We start from the raw sequence: 19,322 nt of genomic DNA, 5'->3' as shown, positions 1-19,322 counted from the left end.
CGGTTTTGTTCTGTTTTTGCGTTCCTGAGGTAAAGAAAAACACCGTCAGAAGCTTCTCAAGGGGAGGATGGAGCTCTGAGGGGAAAGTTAGCCTAGATTTTTTTTTTACCTCAGGTGTGTCAGCCTCAACAGCAGGTTGACTTGACCAGCGTTTAGTAATCAAGTGTGCAATCAAGTGTGCGCACACCCACCCACCTACTTATATCTCACTTCATAAAAAGTATTCACCATGTGATGGTTAAAAAAACCATCAAAAGTGTTTTTTTGTTTTTTAAAAAAGATAAAACTATATACCTATAGTGGTATTCAGCTGGTAGAGATCCACCTCTGACTGCCCGCTTTCACATGTTCACTATAGATTTTATGATGGAATACTTTATTGTTTCAATCTTCATGGTCATATCAACCACAGGGGAAAAAATTATCTGGAACCAGTATATATATATTTGTATTAAAATATATCAAAAGTAATAATAATAACAGTACACAAAAATGTTAACATACAAACAGTTAAAGGAAACTAATATATTAAAAGCATCCCATTAAATACTTGCAGTTCACCATATTTACCTCAATAAAATTTCTCAGCTTTTGGGCAGCCACTGCAAATCTTGCAGCTGTCCCAGATTAAACAACAGATATGCGATGTTCACTTGATTGCCATCTGGTATCACGCTTAACAAATTCAGAATAAACACTCTCCTCTGTTGAGAATGAAAAGAGCAGTAAAATAAATAATGATAAAAGATCTGCTGCTTGAGCCACACAAAAAAATACATTGTTCCTCTGGTATAAGACTGGCTGTGTATGTACAGTACTACGCATTTACAGTGGTACCTCAGGTTACATACGCTTCAGGTTACATACTCTGCTAACGCAGGAATAACGCTTCAGGTTAAGAACTTTGCTTCAGGATAAGAACAGAAATTGTGCTCTGGCGGCGCAGTGGCAGCGGGAGGCCCCATTAGCTAAAGTGGTGCTTCAGGTTAAGAACAGTTTCAGGTTAAGAACGAACCTCCAGAACGAATTAAGTTCTTAACCCGGGGTACACACACACACACACACACACACACATACACTGCTTGGTTGTAAAGAAAAACCCTCAAAGCTGTTTACAAGGAGAAGAAAACAATACCATCATCAGTAAAATTGTTGTTGTTGTTGTTGTTGTTGTTGTTGTTTCAGAGAGTTCCCTGTAGAACAGGGGTCAGCAAACTTTTTCAGCAGGGGGCAGGTCCACTGTCCCTTAGACCTTGTGGGGGGTCAGACTATATTTTGAAGGAAAAAAATGAACGAATTCCTGTGCCCCACAAATAACCCAGAGATGCATTTTAAATAAAAGCACACATTCTACTCATGTAAAAACACGCTGATTCCTGGATCGTTCACGGGCCGGATTTAGAAGGCGATTGGGCCGGATCTGGCCCCTGGGCCTTAGTTTGCCTACCCATGCTGCTGTAGAAGCTGCAGCCTATTTAAATAAATGTATGCAAAATGAGAAAATGCAATCCGATGCCCTTATATGCATTTAATTGCTCCTTCTGGAGTCGCTGCCCCTGCAGTGAGGCATTCTTTGTTGTTGTGGTTGAGGCTGTTGCAACCACTGCACTTGTCTTTGTGTACATACACACTCCTCCCCCATTTTACCCCCTTTTGAGGAGGGGGATGGGTCTTCCAGTTTTTACTACTTCTGCATACTTTGGAGATATACAGGATTTAACACACACATACATGTGCATTCATGTGTGTGCGCACACAAACAAAAACATTGGGGTTGGGGGGGGCTACGTTGTTCAGTTGCTTGTCTTTTTTGTTGTTGAACTTTTCTTTAGTTCTGCCCAAAGTTGATTATCTTTTTGGGCAAAATTGCAATAATAATGATGATGATGATGATGATGAATAAATGCCGTTTTGGAGCTATTTTTATGGATAATTGGCAAAAACGGATTTTATTATTATTATTTTTCTGATTTCCGCCTGGACACTGCTGTCGACTGCACTATTCTGGATAAGTTCTGTTGTACTACACTTATGAGGCACCAGAATAATTTTGCTGTATTTTACTTCTTTGTGCTAATGAGCCAAAGTGTGCCAAGCACAATGCCCCTTATATGACATAACGATAATTGCTGAGGCTGTTGATGCAGCAAAATGTTGCCCATTCCCCGTGACATCTAAAGCAATATCACTAAATAGCACAAAAACGGGGTTCATGCTCTGTTTAAATAAGAGTCTGAATTGTGCCAGGCAAGCCTGTGCATGTTGATTCAGAAGAAAGGTTCAGTGATTGCAATGGGGTTTACACCCAGGTAAAACTGCATAGATCTACAGTGTTAATTGCCTTCTAGATTGTACATAATAAAAGAATTAATTCATCCCCCAGTTAAGAAATTACTGTACTGCATGTGCTTCATTCATGCAAGGAGGCACATGCAAAGTCTCACAGCTTGCCAGTCTCAGAGCTTGCCAGTTTCAGAGCTAGATTTATTTATTTATTTATTTATTTATTTATTTATTTATTTTGCAGAGACAGAACAGGTAATCTCTGAGGATGGGTATGTTGGGCTCTCAAGAACCTTTACTTATTTCCAGTAGGGTGCTTGCAATTCTCTTGCGGCACACTAGTATGCCTGAGTGCATAACTTTGACTTACCTTACTCAGGAAATGTTTCGTACCCTCCAACATTTCTCCGATGAAAATAGGGACGTCCCATTCCATAATGATAATTTTACTATTTATATCCCATACATCTTATTGAGTTGCCCCAGGCACTCTGGGCAACTTCTAACACATATAAAAACATAATAAGACATTAAACATAAAAAACCTTCCCTATACAGGATTTCCTTCAGATGGCTCGGGGGTCAAATAACACTATACCCTCCAACATTTATCCAATGAAAATAAGACATCCTAAGGAAAAGTGAGACATTCCAGGATCAAATCAGAAACCAGGATGGCTTCTCTAAATCAGCGATGTCCTGGCAAAGGGATGGTATCTGCAATATACAAAATACTACTCAAAAATCCCACGAACTCCCTAGACGCAATCAAAAAATAAATGGGAGGATGACATAGGCTATGAAATCAACCCCACCCAATGGACCAGAATGTGGTCTAAACCCCTCTTTAAATCCATATCAATGAAAAGAAAAGAACTCACCCTGAAACTAACCTACAGGTGTTACCTAACACCAAGAAAATTAGCGCTAATACGCCCAGGAATCTCACCAAAATGCTGGAGAGGGTGCACCTCCACAGGCACATACCTCCACATGTGGTGGGAGTGCTCCAAAATCCAACTATTCTGGACAGCAACCATACGAGAAATAGGTAAGATAACCAAGCAAGTGCTAGAAATCACCCAAGAATTGGTCTTACTAAACATCTTCCAAGACAATAATGCCCACTTACAACACAAAGAACTCATAATCCATCTACTCTCAGCAGCCAGAAACATCAGAACCAGACACTGGAAAGACCTGTCAAGAGTAAACATGGACCAATGGTACCAAGTAATATGGGAAACAGCCCTACTAGAAAAACTAACCAGTAACCTGAAACTGACACGGGGACAAACAGAAGACACCTTCACCCCGGTATGGTTCCCCTTCATCACACACACAGCCCAACAAGACAATGACAAAAATCTACCGACAGCATACAAATCAATATGGCTAACCTGACCAAAAACACTCACCCACCCCACTCACACAGGAAACCAAAGATCACCACAGCCAACCACAAATGAACAATCACATCCTACGCCAACCCCAACCTCTCTCACCACCAAATACTTTTTTAAAAGTGTGTGAGAGAGAACGAGAAACACTTAAAAAAACCCAAAATAAATCAGGGATGTCCATGGAAAATATAGGTGCTTGGAGGGTCTGATGTTTTAAGATCTGGATTAATGATACTGCCACTTCCCCAACCATACTGAAGCTGCAGTCACATTTGCATTTGCAGTTGAATTCACTTCTAGACCTGCAAAGGATTGCACTCTAATTATAATGCCAGTTTAGTTTAGGTTCAGTGACACAAAACTAGGTAAATGTTAGTTAAGAGATACCCTACGAGCAAGATATTCTAATGATTGTGTTTTGCATAACTGGCAAATTGACATCCAGCCTAGCCTGTAAGTTGCCTCTGTTTTATATAATTTTTGTTTTAAGGTAACCAGCTAGCAGGATCAACTAAATTTTACAGCTTGTGACCCACAATTATGGATCTCCAATGAGTCACACCTGAATTGCTCATGTTGATCCTTCTTCGGTTCATAATATGGATCCTGTTAAAAAATACTTGCTAGCCAGAGCTATAGGGGTAACAGTATATCTGAAGATATGTAAATATATGTAAAAAACTCTCAAAATTGTTATTTCTATTCTCTTACTTGTTTATGAATGCATTTTAAAAATAAAATAAAATACTGGTGCATTATTACAGGAAATGGCAAAGAGTAGCAGAGGAGTTGGGACTGCCCAGTAACATCAAAGCTAGGAACAGCTTCCATCCTGTGGCTGTAATTTGACAGTCTGAAAGAGATTTCTGAAGTGTTGCAGGTCAACTTCTGGGAAACAGCTGAGCTGTAACTATTGCAAAACACACAGCCTAGCAACACAGGTAAGTACAAACACCATTGCACACATTCAAAAGAATAGTTAGAGAACTATTGTTCCTTCTTTCTCTCTTTACAGAGGATAATTCAAGTTTTGCTTTCTGGATACTTCCTAGGAACCCAGAACCCCAATTCCATGTTTCTGGGGAGATGTTGAGTTTGCTTTCAGATGTACTAAACTGTTAATCCTCATGGAAATGCTCATGGACGACTTCACAACTTTTCTCAAGGTATAGTGTTTTAATACTGGTGCTTTAGTTTGCAATTGCAGTGCTGTGGTTTTTATTTATTTATTACATATTTTCAAACCTGTATGTGAGCTGCTCTGAAATGAATGCTATATGGTAATTTATGGAACTAATAGGTACCTAAAGCCATTTGCACATAACAAAATATGTATTTTATCAAAGTAATTGTTGAACTGAAATACAGTTAAGAAGAAGTATATTAATAGTGAAATACAATTAAGAAGAAGTATATTAAGAGTGAAATAATTATTAAGTTCTAACTTAAAATGATTTTTTTCTTAATAACAAACTTAATAATATGAACACATTGGCATTTGGCAATAACAAAAGTTCCTTTAGAAACACAATTTACAAAGATTCATAATTTTTGGGTGGCCCCCAAGAGAGTGGGGCCCTAAGCTATAGCTTGTTTATCTTATACATAAATCTGCCACTGTAAGTGACCAATGTTCCTCTGTATCACACAGATTCAGAGACTTCACCCTTTGAAATTCACTTACAAAAAACCTTTAAAAGGTGAACATGAAAAATCCAAGTAAGTAATAAAACACTTCCCCTTTGCATTGAAAGTTATTGAATTGCTTTTCCACAACAAATTCTGAATGTTTTTGCATGTTGAATATTGCTTTGATATGATCAGACTAGGATTTTTATAAAATGACTTTTCCTCCATCTGAAAGGAATTGTTTTGCATAAATAATGTTCTGTAATGTGCCAGATTATGTTACATTCACAAACGGTGCAGTCCATGAGTGTAGCCAGGGGGTGCAGGGGGGGCAACTGCCCCCCTAAATCAAGTAAATAAATACCGGTAAAATACTTAACTATCTGACCAATCACGTCAAGGATAGCTTGGTTCTCCCCCCCCCCAAAAAAACCCCTATCCCCCCCCCCCATAAATCCTGGCTATGCCCATGGTGCTGTCCCTACACAGAAGTTAAGCCTCACTGAATTCAATGGGACATACTCAGAGGCAAGCATATATTATTTTATGACAGCCTAAGTGAGGCTGCTAAGTGAATAATTGTTGGTGGCAATAATGCGGAACAGCAAATAAGCTATTAGCATAATAAATAAGAGAACAGAAAATAAAGGATGATTCCCCACCCAATAAAAACATAGGACTCACCCAATGAACCCTGTCAGCAGCAGCCCTGTGCAAGAGCTTCCACTTGTGCAACTGGACTTCCCTCCTATTTTCTCCCCCACTGCCCAAAATTGGCTCGAGAAGGTGTGGGTGTAGAGAACGCCTAGAACAGCTTGCAGGGGAAACGGGGATTGTTCCATCTGGCAAGCTGATACACTTGTGCAGACATAATGTTTGTAATAGCATGACACTGAATTCCACCCATAACCAGGAGGCTATAGATGGTATTCAACCAAGTTTTATTCAGAGAAGATCCATTAACATTAATGGGACTAATTTAGTCATGTTTATTAATTTCAGTGGGTCTGATGTGAGTAAAATGTAATTAAATGCCAACCTATGCACACTGGGGTATATACAACTATTACAAGAATAAAAAAACTTTTAATGTATCAATAAAAACCAAAGTATCTTGGAAAATAAGCAATAACTGTCCAGATACTTTGTCATTCATAAAGATTACAAATACAAAACCTTGCACTTTTATCTGAAGCAGTTAATGAATGCTAATGTACAGGTATGCCTCAACTGCTGAATTATCCAATTAATTTTGAGATTATGGGTTTGCGTTTTAGAAGATGTTAATAATGCCTTGCTGACCAGGGCTGTGTTGATTAGTTCATCTCGCCCATTAATTGTGCAAGAGCTTTGCACAGAGAGGCACAAACAGTTTATTGTTTTTCACAGCTCTCTGGATCAAGGCCAGCCTTTTCCCAGAGTTCCCAGACAAGAGCCCCTGTCAGACACGGAGAACTTTACTCACTCGTTGTCATTAGACCCATTCTTGGCAAAAGCAGCAAGAGATACGCCTACTGATGTGGTCAAAATCACTGTGAAGGAGTTTGCTGATGGCTACCTCAACAGGGCTGCTATTTTCAATAGCATGGATGAAATAATGACTGAAGTGGCCCATGCAGATTTGCCAAAACTAGTGAGTAATATACTGGCCACCTCTGTCCCACATCTCCTCCTTTCTGCCCCCTGTGCAAAAGGAAATAAGTGCAGAATTTCTCTGATGGTACTGTACATGCTCTTTTACTGCTGGCTCAGATCCAAGAGGCACAACAAGAATTGGAACAAGAGGAACTGCTGGATGGGATCATCTTGTGTGTTGTTGAGGAGGAAGCCAAGGCCTTAATTCAGACTGTCCTTGATGAATATCATTCTGAAATGTTTAAACTGCAGAAGGGAGAGGTAAGCCTAGAACTTGTGCTCCAAGAATTTAAGAAGTACCTTGTCGGCTCAGAGCAAAGGTCTATGTATTCCACCATCCTGTTTCTTATCTTTGGGAAGCTAGAAACAGGATATGAGGATAACTGATGCCCTCCAGTTTGTCTCCAGCCTTCTGAAAGTTACACTGCATGGAACATGAACTGTCCATTTTGCTGTCATGGATAATAATCATTTATTGACCTCCATTAATTTAATAAGCGATTACAATTATATCATATTGGCCAAACTATTCATCAATTAAGCTAGCTGCTCTTAAGAGAAACCATTAAATAGACAACTGGAACTTTTTATATTTTTTGATGCTATTGAACAATTGGGGGTCTATATTCTAGATTATATTTTATATATTTGTATACCACTTAGTAGGGGACGTGGGTGGCGCTGTGGTCTAAACCACAGAGTCTAGGGCTTGCCGATCAGAAGGTCGGTGGTTCAAATCCCCACAACGGAGTGAGCTCCCGTTGTTCGGTCCCAGCTCCTGCCCACCTGGAAGCTGTCTGCGGACAAACGCCAGCTCCCTCGACCTATAGAGCGAGATGAGTGCCGCAACCCCAGAGTCGTCCCGACTGCACCTAATGGTATGGGGTACCTTTACCTTTTTATACCACTTAGTACTTAAGACAAGCTGTTTACAAAACAACAGTGTGTGTGGGTGTGTAGCAAACAGTGATTTTGAGAAGCTATTTTGCAATAGAAAACAACTACCATACTATGCAATTAAAATAATAAAGCCTCAAAAGACAAAAACATAGTAGTTCCCAATATTGCCAGCCAGCACAGCTGTAACATGTGGGAGTTCAAAATATCTGGAGGACACCAGCTTGGTGAAGGCTGCAGTATGGTATAGTGGTTAGACCAGGACCTATGAGATCCAGGTTCAAATCCCTACTCAGCCATCTAGCTCACTTGGTAACCTCAAGCCAGTTATGATCTCTCAGTTTAACCTACATCACAGGAGCATTGTGAGAATAAAACAAGGACGAGGAAGAAATCCATTTACACAGCCTTAGGCACCCTGGAGGAACGGTGAGATAATGTATCAGAAGGTAAAATAAAGTAAGTTGGGGGAGGACAGAAGTTTGGGTCTCTGTGACAAAGCCCAGGATGCTCAGACTTGCCATTCAAAGAGTAAATTTAGCAAGTGACTCCTGGTGGTTTTCTGGATATGCACAGTCCCCTTCAACCGCCATTGAGCTTTTTCTCCTTCCACTTCCATTTTCAAATTTTATATCAATTGTCATTAATAAAATGAACTTCATTACTTCTAATCATCCCGCCCGCAAGAGCAGTGAGGGTTGCATGCTCCCTCCACTTGATGCACTGAAATGAGTTTGCCTCTCTCACCACCACTCTTCACTGTCTGTTCAGTGCCATTTCTCTTTGAGATTCATCTCACTATTAAGGCACATCATTCAGCCTGGACTCTGTCCTTCACATTCTAATTACTTGGAGAAAGGGGAAAAAAATATTGTTGTTATAGTCAGGCACAATGCAGAGACCTGTCTTCATTTATTTGCATATCAGGCAGGAGCACGTCAACCTCCCCTCTTCTGCCAAGGTAATCTCCACAAACAAGCATCTCTGCATGTACGTCAGCGAGGAGCTACACAAAATCACAATGCACTCTTCCTTATTAGAAACCAAATCCATTACAATGCATGCCAAGTTCCCTGCAACACGACAGGGTGTAATCTATAAATCATATGCCACAAGTATTTATGCCGCCTGTCAGTTCTTATCCTTTAGTACCCAAGCAAAGCATTTTTCCTTTTACTGATTCGCAGCTTCAAAGTGGCATTTTAAGACCTTTTTTGTGTGAAAAATAACAGCAACCATGAACCATATCAAAACTCACCCTTTGGCCAGGCAGAGGTGTGAAGGTGAGGCATATTTCATAGCCACCCTACTCAAGATATGAACATGGCATCAGAAAAACTGATTTTGTCCTGGACTACATTATTATTAACTAAGGGCTTACCCACACTTTCCAGGCATAGATCAGTGCTTTAACGCTCTGTGTTCGGGCATACACACACACACACACGGGGGGGGGGGGTCGCAAGCTTTCTTCATGAAAACATGCTCTTTAAAGCTGAATTGGGGCAAACACCAATTTGGGTTTTCTACAAATTGCTGCTTGCACTGATTGAGCTTCAAAGAGCGGGTTTTCATGGGGACAGCTCTAGAGCAAAAATAAAGGGCACTTGGACATGGAGCTTTAAGTCACTGACGGTGCCTGGAAAGAGTGGAGGAAAGGTAAGTGTGGATAAGCCTTATCTATAAAATCTAAATATAGTGTTTCCTAAAAGAAAATACTTCTTCATGAGCTGCTTAATGAATTTGCTGCCACATAGCTTAGAGTGGGAGTGGGGAACTCTCCAGATGTTGCTGGATTCTAGATCCCAACATTCGCTACCAGCATGGCCATTTTTGAGGGATTATGAGAATTCCACTTCAACCAAATTTGGAAGGCCGGAGTTCCCCCACCCTTGGCTTAGGTGGTGTCCAAAAGGAGTTCAGGCTGGTTTTCTCACCTCAACTGTCCTTACTAACCATCATCGAGGGCTTGAATACTGATGTAAAATCTAAAGAATTAGTGATTGTATTGCTGGTGGTTGCCCAGTTATCCACAGTGCAAACAAACAAAGCTTTCAAGGACTGTGGATTTATGCTACAAGTGTCTAGCCCTTGCTGAGAAAACACGTAACTTGAAAGCAATAAAAGGAAAAGCAGACAAATTCAATGCAGTGTGGGTGCCATTTATTTCATACACTAACAAAACTGAATTTAAAAACAGACTTTCAAGGGCATCTTTGCAAGTCTGGATGTCACGAACAGGACAGACTGAATATACCCCCTCTGAACACAAGATCTTATTATGAACTGAATGATTTATAAGCAGCCCGCGAGATGTTGTGTTTTGTATATTTGGATTCTCCGTATGGATAGATGAGAATAGTTTTGTTATGTATATTACCTGATATTTGCTTTTGGTGGTGATGGTGGAGGGGTCCAGTTATGTGATGTTATATCTGTTATTCAAATAGCCAAAAAAAAAAAATTGGAGGAAAAAAAGAGGTAAATTGATGAAAGATAATAAGTCTTCCGATGAATATTAGTCATGATAGCTAGATGGACTAGCCATGTTCAGAAGTACTTGTTTGGGTGCATGTAACAGGGAAAAGTTGTTGCCCTCATACCTTACTTGGAGGTTTCCTAGAGATATGTTGTTAGTCAGACTGGGAAACAAAGTGCTGGATAACAAAGGCTTTTGATCTGATCCAAGAGGGCTGTACTTGTGTTATTACAAGTTAACAATTTAGTACAATTGACTTCACTTGAATATTTTGCTCTTTTGGAATATGTTAGGAAGGTTGTGGCAAAAACAAAAGGGCAAGTAAAAGCAAGAAACACATAGCAGCAGTATAAACAGGTAGGAATAAAATAATTAGGAAGCAACCACTGAAGAAGGGGGTATCCTGACTCTTGAAACTTAACACAAGTTTTATTTGTTGACTTCTTAGACTGCAACAGAAATTGCTTGAGATACCTCAAACTTCTTCACAAAACCGGAAGGTCTAATGAAACTTGATTATTTTTTTTAAAGAAAGAAGAAAGAGAAATCACACTCTGTGACATTTTTCAAGTTCAGTGCTGCTTGGCACAATCCTGATTAAGGAAATCAGCAGTGCAGCCTCCAGGGACAATCTTTCTCTGACCCTAAGGTCACCATACTGGAGGACAAAAAAGCTTTGGGGGATGGATAAAACACGAGGCTGTTGAATTAAAGTGCATTAACAATTTGACCCTGCACTATATGATCTGCCATGGATCATTATCTCTTAAAATGTCAGAATATTTATACACTTTTAGATTGTCCTTGAGAGGTAAGCTGAATCATTCCAAATCTGTCAAGCACTTGCTCTCACTTGAAGAAATTCGTTGTAATGCAGCAAGTTAAGTATGTGTAACCATCACAGTTAAATGCCATGTCACAGTTCAGTGTCTCATTAATACTAAAATACTTGTTATTCCCACTGATCTTGGTTGGATTTAGAGGCATCCAGTTTTTGCTGAATTGAACCTCTTATCTGAACTTTAGCTGGACATTGCTGCCACTGCCGCAGGGGAATTGGTTTACTCCTTCAGCAGGCTGTGCTGCATTTAGAGTTTGGGAATACTAGTATATGTTCTTTCATTAATTCTCAGGAAGCAGATTTATTTATTTATTTATTTATTTATAAGATTTCTTACCCACATTTCACTATAAGGTCCCAGGGCAGATTACAACAATATCACATTCAAGTATAAAAAAGATAAAACTGTTGCAAGAATAAAAACAAATAAAAACATATTTCATTATTGCTGTTTTTAAAAAGAGAAAAAAGCTCCCGAAAGCATTGAAACCAGGCTGGGTAGACTGAGCTTGCTTTGTTTGCACACCTATAAGGGCAACCACTGGAACTCTCTCCTTGAGCGCAATGAGAAACCTTACGAAGCAGCTGCTGAAGAATGTTTTCTTTTTCTTTTAGAAATGTAATGGGGGTGTCTGTTTCTGTCTCCTCCCCTCCCAGGTTGCTGTGTTTGCCGCTAAACAACTTATTGATATATTTCTCCTGGAGCGTGCGATAGGGAAGATGAGTTTGCAGGGCCCAAGGTTTTCTGGGAAGGAGCACTCAAGCACAATTTTAGATAGTGAGTATTGAACGGCTGGGGAGGGAGAGGAATGCCTGTAACTTTGGGGAAAGCCATAATATCTTGGATTTATTTAACACTGGGGATCTAAGAAGCCTTTTGCAAACACTGGCTGGCGGAGATGTGAGCTTTGATTTACTGTGGCATGAACAATGCTTGCAGGGGTTGAATTTGACAGATACTAGGCATACCTACTTTGCAGATTTAAAGTACCTTAATATTCAGATGGTCAGGTGCATCTGCCACCAAGTGCAGGAGTCAGCCTTTGCATGTTACAACAAATGAGTAGGAGCATGGCAAAAGTGGAATCGTGTAGGCAGCAGCTTGTGCATGCCACTCACTGGCCACTCACTGGGAGGCAGATGGAACTGAACATTCAAGTAGACCCCACATGCTCAGACATTTTTCCTAAAACAAAATTCACAGGGTGTTTTTTTTTGGAGGGGGGAGTATTTATTTATTTTATAAAATACCTGCAATATATTTTGTCAAGGCCAGTAAAAATTCTCAAAGAGGCTCTACACATTCATAAATTGTTCTAGCTCACTGGCAGCCAGTGCAATGCTTTCAGGTCCGGTGATGACACATAGTCACATTGGGCTGCTTCCCTTACCAACGTAGCAGTTGCATTCTGCATGAGCTGCAGCCTCCAGACCATCTTCAAGGGCAGCTGTACATAGTGCATCACAATAGACCAAACAGGAAGTCATCAGAGCATGGACAACTGGCCAGGCTATCCCAGTGCAGGAATGGCTATAGCTACCCATAGTGCTACACTCACACACAGTGCTATTTTTCTAAAAAAGGAGGTGCTGGAACTCACCATGAACACCTCCCTTGTTCTCTTATAATGGCAATGGTGTCCACCCAAGAGGTGCCAGAACTGAGTTCCAATGAGTCCCGGTTGGAAAAAAAAGCCCTGCCCATATGGCTGTAGTGTCCTGCCAACATTTCTCACAGGAGTATCAAATATCCCTCAAGAAAATCCTTGCACACCAGTTTTATGGGGATATAGCCACATTGCTGTTATGGCTGATTTTTCTAGGGACAGGAAGGATACAGTGCTATTTGGTAGGGGGAAAGCTAGATCAGGACCTGTTACGGCATGGCAGGGGCTTGATTGGAATCCTGATTAGAATTGCCTTCCCCACAACTGTTATTTGCATTGGGAGGAAAGCGCCTATTGGCACTGTGAGAATTCCTCTCATTGCAAAAACAGGCACTCAGGTGAGGAGGGATTTCAACTGGGAAGATGGCAAGGACAAAGAGTTAAAGCTGTTGTTTCCCATGCCAGAGTCCCAGCCTGGCTCCTCTCTGCCCCCTGCTATTTCAGGTTTGTTTGTTTTTAATCTATGGCCTTTTAAACTGTGTGTTACTAGTAACTTTGTTACTGTGCTGTGTATTTGTGTGTTTTTCTATTGTAAACTGCCCTGTGATCCTGGAATGAAGAGCGGTATATTTATTTATTTATTTATTTATTTATTTATTTATTTATTTGATCAATAATAATAAAGACAAAAAAGACAATTCCAAGCTCACCAGGGCAAACTGCATGACAAATGCAATGTCCAGTTTGGCCCTTGATCTTCCTTGCCTACCTTTTTCTTTCTAGATTTTATGTTTGATATTCTCCTTAAGCAGTTATTTAGCATTCAGCAGCAGCAGCGAGTTACCTCTGAAAACATCCCCCTGGGAGATTTCCATCTGAAAGCTTTTACCGAGCTGGTAAGTAGGCTCATATTTTAAAATGTTGATTGTTTTGGCTGCCTTTTATCTTTCCTATGCTGCAGTGTCCAGAGGAGCTTCACCCAACCTGCCTGGCTCATAGCTAATTAAGGGGAAAGGGTCGGATGTAACACACACACAGAGAGGGGGGGGGGAGGGAGAGAAGATTAGTTGAGAACTACTTCATCCTAGATTATTGCTCCTCCTAATATCTCTTTCCCTATTAAGTATTCTGTTTAACCTTCACAGTGCTGAAGTTAAGTCAAATACTCCAGTGCAGTAGTTGTCCTAAGTGCCTCAACGCAGCAATTGCCCTAGGTACATAGTGGTAGTGGGCTCATTACACTCACAGAACAGCAGCTTTGCATTCACAGTATCATATGTATCTGAGGTGGAGGATAAATCAAGGTATTTACCTTCCACACACATAGGCTGGTGCAGAATGCTGCAGTATGTATCGTAAGTTAAACTATAATTTAAAAGGGCTTCCTCAAGGCAAGTGAGGAAGTCCCATTTAAGTATGTGAAATTTACTTCCAAATGAATACGGTATGTAGCTCTTTCTCAATACTTCCTACCTGATCATTTTTAACTGGGGATGGAACAGATGAACCAAGTGGCCAAGTTCTGAGGTGATATACGGTAATAGACTGCACCACTTCAGCCTGCAGAATGGGGTGTTGCATTGTTGATTGCTCCATGTAGGTAGAAAACTAGCGCAACAGTCTGATCTAGAATCTTCCTTCCTGGTATGCTACCTTTTCATTAAAAGTGAGCTTTTACACGGGAGGATGCAAAAGTGGCATTCCATACTAGTAGTTTGAAATGGTACACTACCTCTTCATTGTTTTTCATGTGTAAGCCAGGACAAAACTTGCTTACTCCCTATTGGCAGCTTGCTTCTCTGCAGCTAGCTAAGGCCAAAGGCCCATCAAATCCAGCATCTTGTTCTTACAGTGGTTAGCTAGATGCCTGTGGGCAGCACCAGATTTAAGGTGGTATGGGAGGTTGCCCTGCACAGGGCACTAGGCTGAGGGAGTGCAAAATTGAGAAGATCCATAATTGAGAAGATCCTTTTGGGGTGCTTTTTTGTTTTGTTTTTTGCTTTGCACAGAGCACCATATTATGAAAGATTACCAAAATCTGCCCCTGCTGTGGGAAACTTGCAAGCAGGATTTGAGAGCAGCAGAACTCTCCCAACTTCTGTCCCCAGCAGCTGTTTTACAGAGACATACAGTACTGCCTTCAATGGTGGAGACAGGTCATAGCCTTATCCTCCAAGAATTTGTCTAATCCTCTTTAAAAGCTATCCAAGTTGGTGGCCATCACTACAGCTTGTGGTAGCAAATTCCAGTTTAACTATGCACGGTGTGAAGAAGTATTTTCTTTTGCCTGTCCCTGAACTATCCTATCAGCCTTAGGGCACTGGGCTCCCCCTCTGCACTGTAAACCTAATTCTTTGTGTCTAGTTGTCACTGAATGCATAGACAACTGTGCTCCTTCAGTTGTTCCGACAACCTTTAAAATATAATCTGTTTGCAACATTCTGACAGTCTGGTTGCAGATCGTAACAGTCTTGTAATGCAGAAATCTAGAACCACTGGGTTTAGCTTATTTTTACAGAATAGTTTTACAGAATAGATAGTTACAGAATAACTATCATCAGATAGTTCCTAGGAGTTAGAGCACACATTTTCAGGGTTTCCATCCCTGAATTATTATTATTTGTTTCCTTGCTGCATTAAACACAACTTCTATTATCCTCAGTATATTCCTGCTTACCTTTAGCCACACATCAAACGTAGAGTTACCAGAAGGTGAGTGGTGCAATTATTCTGGACCAAAAGCTGGTAAATGATTTATTGATAAGCCTTATGAAAGTCGAAAAGTACCATTCTTGAGTCCTGAATATCAAAATCCTATAGCCACAGGAAGCGTGCCTGTCCCGATAAGTCCTTGAATGACCTTTCAAATGCCCATTGCCTCTGGAGGCACTTTGCCCTCCTAATTTGAAGGAAGTGCTGTTTTTCAAAACGTCATTGTTGTTTACCTTTGGACACTCTGCAGATCAGATGGACTACTGACTCTCAAGGGTTGTATATCATTATTAGAGAGGAAAACATTGTGATGTGAAATAATTGCAAACCAGCGATTTGTAAACCAAATTTTCCAGCAGATGGCAGCAGAGTAAGCAAGTTTTAAACTCTACTTTGTACTGCAAGGAGCCTTAAAAATAGATCTTAAAGTGAAAGATTGGCAGGGCACATGGTTTGTGTTTCTTCAGGCTCTGGTACATTCTTTTGACTCTAATCTGATGGGATATTGCTTTGTCTCAAATTACTCATGTGGCTGCTACTCCTTTTATTATGAAAACAGCAATGTGGTTCACATCAAATCAGATCTCTCATTTCATTTTTTTTTAAAAAAAAAAACAGAGCATGAAGCCTTTTTGCTGTAACCTCACTTGTGCAAATGCCTCAGTTTAAAGAAAGTGTTAAGCTTGTTTCTTTCCCTGGATCAGCTCCTGCCCTCACTTTTTCCTTTTCATCTAAATTTTGGGACACCTCTCTTGTGTATTTCAGGCTTTAGATGTTATCTTGACAGAGCTGAATAAAGTGGTTGAGGAGGACATGGAAGATCTGCTGGAATATGAAAAGAAAGCTCAGGTAGAAAGGAATCTGTGGCTGGGGGGTAGTTTTATTACATACATTTTTGGGGACAGACAACTATATTTGTATTAATGTTCAAGGTATAAATAACAGAATGTAAGCACTAGAATTCTCTTAAATCAGATCATAGGTCCATTGTGTCTAGCAGCCATTTTCTTCACAATGGCCAGCCAGATTCTTCCAGGAAGAACATAAGCAGAGCATGAGTGCAACAACTCTCTTTTGCCATATGTCCCCCACCCCTGGGCAATTGCTGTTTTAAGGTAGAATGTCTCTGAACCTGAAGGTTCCATTTAGCTATCATGGTCAATATCCATTAATAGACTTATAAATACATTTTTCTAATCATTTGCTGCCCATCACTACATCTTGTGGCAGTAGCTGCAAATTCCATTAGTAACTAGTTCATTTTGCATTATGTGAAGGACTTTTCTTCATGTAGTGTTTTGCAGATTTTTGCATTTAATTAGTTACATGTATTCCCCCATCCCCCATAGAGGTATGTGATTTCATCTTAAGCCTCCTAAGCTCATGGCCATCGCCACAAATTGTGGATGGAAGCTTCATAAAATTAACTTATGAGAGACAGTCCAGCTCTTTACTGTTCATATATGTGGGTGGAGTTCAAGTGTCTGTCACAGACTTGGAGCTGTTTAATCCCCTTGGCTCTAGATACCAACTGTTTCCACAGTCTAATTTCAGGAGCTTATCATGCCAAAGAGTCCAGCCCCTGACATCTGATTGACTTGGGGCATTTGAGAGGTAGGACTACCCTTGATGAGGAAGCTTCACCGTGCACAGAGAGGCTGGATTGCCTGTACAAGCCCCAGAATGTTATTCCCCACCATGGTATCTGAGTACCTGGGCTGCTTATTGGAAGCTGCCTGAATTATCTCAATATGATTGATTTAAGGACATTCAACTCTTATTTTCTAAGTGTGTGCTTACCATTGTTCCCTTGCATCAGGAAAGGGCAGACGGCAAGACTCCTTACACCCGACCCACCCGCCAATTCAGGGGCTCCATATGGCCTGCCCAATCACAGGGGGCAGTGTTGGAATGTTATTCCTTTCTGTGCCCAGTGGCGTAGCAAGGTCAGGTGGTAACCGGTGCAGAAAGTTTTCTGTCACCGCCCTCCCGCACACACACATTGAAATCTAGTTGGACTCCCAAGAGACTGCAATCTACTCACAGTATAAAAAGACTGTCTGTGATTTACCCATTGTCATTGCCAGGAGTTGTTCAGCTTTTTAAAGGGAAGGATTGACCAAAGTTGTTGAGCTTTTTAAGGGGAGGGTTGTTGAGCTGCTTTTGGGATTCCAGGGTTTGGGTCCAGAGTTCCCTCCACGCTCCACTTGTTTGCCCACCTGCCTCCTTCGCGTCCTCTCCCTGCATGTCTGCCTGCCTCCTCCAGCAGCGCGGGAGAGTGGGGCTGTCAAAATGAAGGGGGAAGGGGGGAACAACACAGCTTCCCCCCTCCCCAGATGGATCAGGGTAGGCAGGAGCTGCGGGCAGGCGGTGCACTGAATGCCACCCTACCTCGGAGATGACACTCGGGGCGGTCCGCCCCCACCTTGCTCTGCCTCTCTCTGTGCCTGAATAGTCCTTTGAGGCCTGAGCATAGGCTGTCTGAGGTGGCTTTCTGGGTTATCAAAGACTGCTAGCCAAAATAGCTGTGTTCCACCTCCACTCTCAGAGGCAGTATGCCTCTGAACACCAGTTGGTGGGTATCACAGGTGGGTGGAATGCAGTTGCACTCAGGTTGTGGTGTGGGCTTCCCAAAGGCATCCGGTTGGCTGTGAGAACAGGATGCTAGATTAGATGGACTACTGGACTGATCCAGAAGGTCTCTTCTCATGTTCTTACATCAGCTTTGGGCTATTCGTTTTTCTAAAAAGCCCTGTGCTAAGTATGCCAAGTTTAATGCAGATGCCCTCTTCTGCAGATGACTAGAGGCATTTTGTTCTACTGCATCTAGTCCAATGCACCTATTAAAACTAGGATTTGCACTATTAACAGAATATCTCTCCCTTAACAAGAATGATACTCTGCTCTCATAGAGGAGCTTGCTACATAATTGACTGAGGTACATGCTTAACTCATTCTCTATGATATATTTCATTTAAAGGGTATTTAACAGAAACAGAAGAGAGGAAAAGAGCACCTAAATAATGTAAGGCTTTTTGATATGCTTATGTTTCATTTCAGAGTAATATATGTGAGTGTAACACTATTTTATATTTACCTTGATTCCCCATGTGATGCAATAACAAACAGGAAATGAGCATATCTGAACACAGAGTTTTATTAAGAATAAACCATGTTTAAATTATTTGGCTGAATGTATAACAAAAAGGGACAGAGTTTGAATTGGGATGGGGGTGGGGTGGGGAAGACATCCCAGCTGTCCAGAGCTCTTTTGTGAGCTATTTACTGAGTTCAATGATAACATGTGAGCATAATTAAAGGGATAGGATCTTAGGCTGTAACACTAGAAGCTGTTATCAATCCTTGCCTGTTTAAATGTCATGGCTTCTCCAGGAATCCTGGGAATTGCAGTTTGATGAGGTGTTGAGAATTCTCTCCTAGAGATCCTTACACACCTCACAAAAATTTAATTCACGGGTTTCTGTTTTAAACCAATGTAAATCTGTTATGTCCACACTGTATCAAAACCTCTGATAAACTTGGTGGTAGGTTGCACCACAGACATTTCTCTTGATGGATTTGTTTCTATGGTAAAGTGTTATGCCTGAATGTTCTCCAGCATATCCGTAGAAGCCCCACATTCAAAACAATGTTTCCAAAAGCAAGTTGCCTGTTGTCTCGTCTTAAAGCTATTTGAGCAAATATATCAAGAGAAAGAAGAGTGGTCAGAACTCAAAAAAAGAAGAAATGCTTTTTCATATGACCAAAAGCTTGCTCATTTAAACTGGATGTGTGAGTGGCAACGATGGCAGCTGCAACAGAAACTGGGATGGCTT

The 19,322-nt window shown here is 40.9% G+C and overlaps 1 protein-coding gene across 1 annotated transcript; it reads left to right on the top strand.

The window, feature by feature from the left end:
- The first annotated feature begins 4,452 nt into the window (after positions 1-4,452).
- Positions 4,453-18,670, top strand: LOC117060409. The gene is made up of 9 exons (XM_033172654.1): positions 4,453-4,627; positions 4,739-4,852; positions 5,338-5,405; positions 6,705-6,948; positions 7,068-7,211; positions 11,825-11,945; positions 13,558-13,670; positions 16,252-16,335; positions 18,467-18,670. The coding sequence occupies exons 2-9, from the start codon at positions 4,814-4,816 to the stop codon at positions 18,473-18,475; spliced, it is 822 nt and encodes a 273-aa protein (XP_033028545.1). The 5' UTR covers positions 4,453-4,627; positions 4,739-4,813; the 3' UTR covers positions 18,476-18,670.
- The last annotated feature ends 652 nt before the right edge of the window (positions 18,671-19,322 follow it).

This window comes from Lacerta agilis, chromosome 15 (genome assembly GCF_009819535.1).
Source record: "Lacerta agilis isolate rLacAgi1 chromosome 15, rLacAgi1.pri, whole genome shotgun sequence".
In the NCBI taxonomy this organism is placed as follows: Eukaryota; Metazoa; Chordata; class Lepidosauria; order Squamata; family Lacertidae; genus Lacerta; species Lacerta agilis.
Note: the sequence above shows the minus strand (reverse complement) of the source record. Positions and strands in the feature narration are given on the sequence as shown.

Bases quoted from the DNA above. Each gene is read 5' to 3' on its own strand.
- LOC117060409 (XM_033172654.1), top strand. From the start codon at position 4,814: ATGGAAATGCTCATGGACGACTTCACAACTTTTCTCAAG. The intron at 6,949-7,067 runs GTGAGTAATATA...CTGCTGGCTCAG, and splicing joins ATGCAGATTTGCCAAAACTA to ATCCAAGAGGCACAACAAGA. The intron at 7,212-11,824 runs GTAAGCCTAGAA...CTCCCCTCCCAG, and splicing joins TTAAACTGCAGAAGGGAGAG to GTTGCTGTGTTTGCCGCTAA.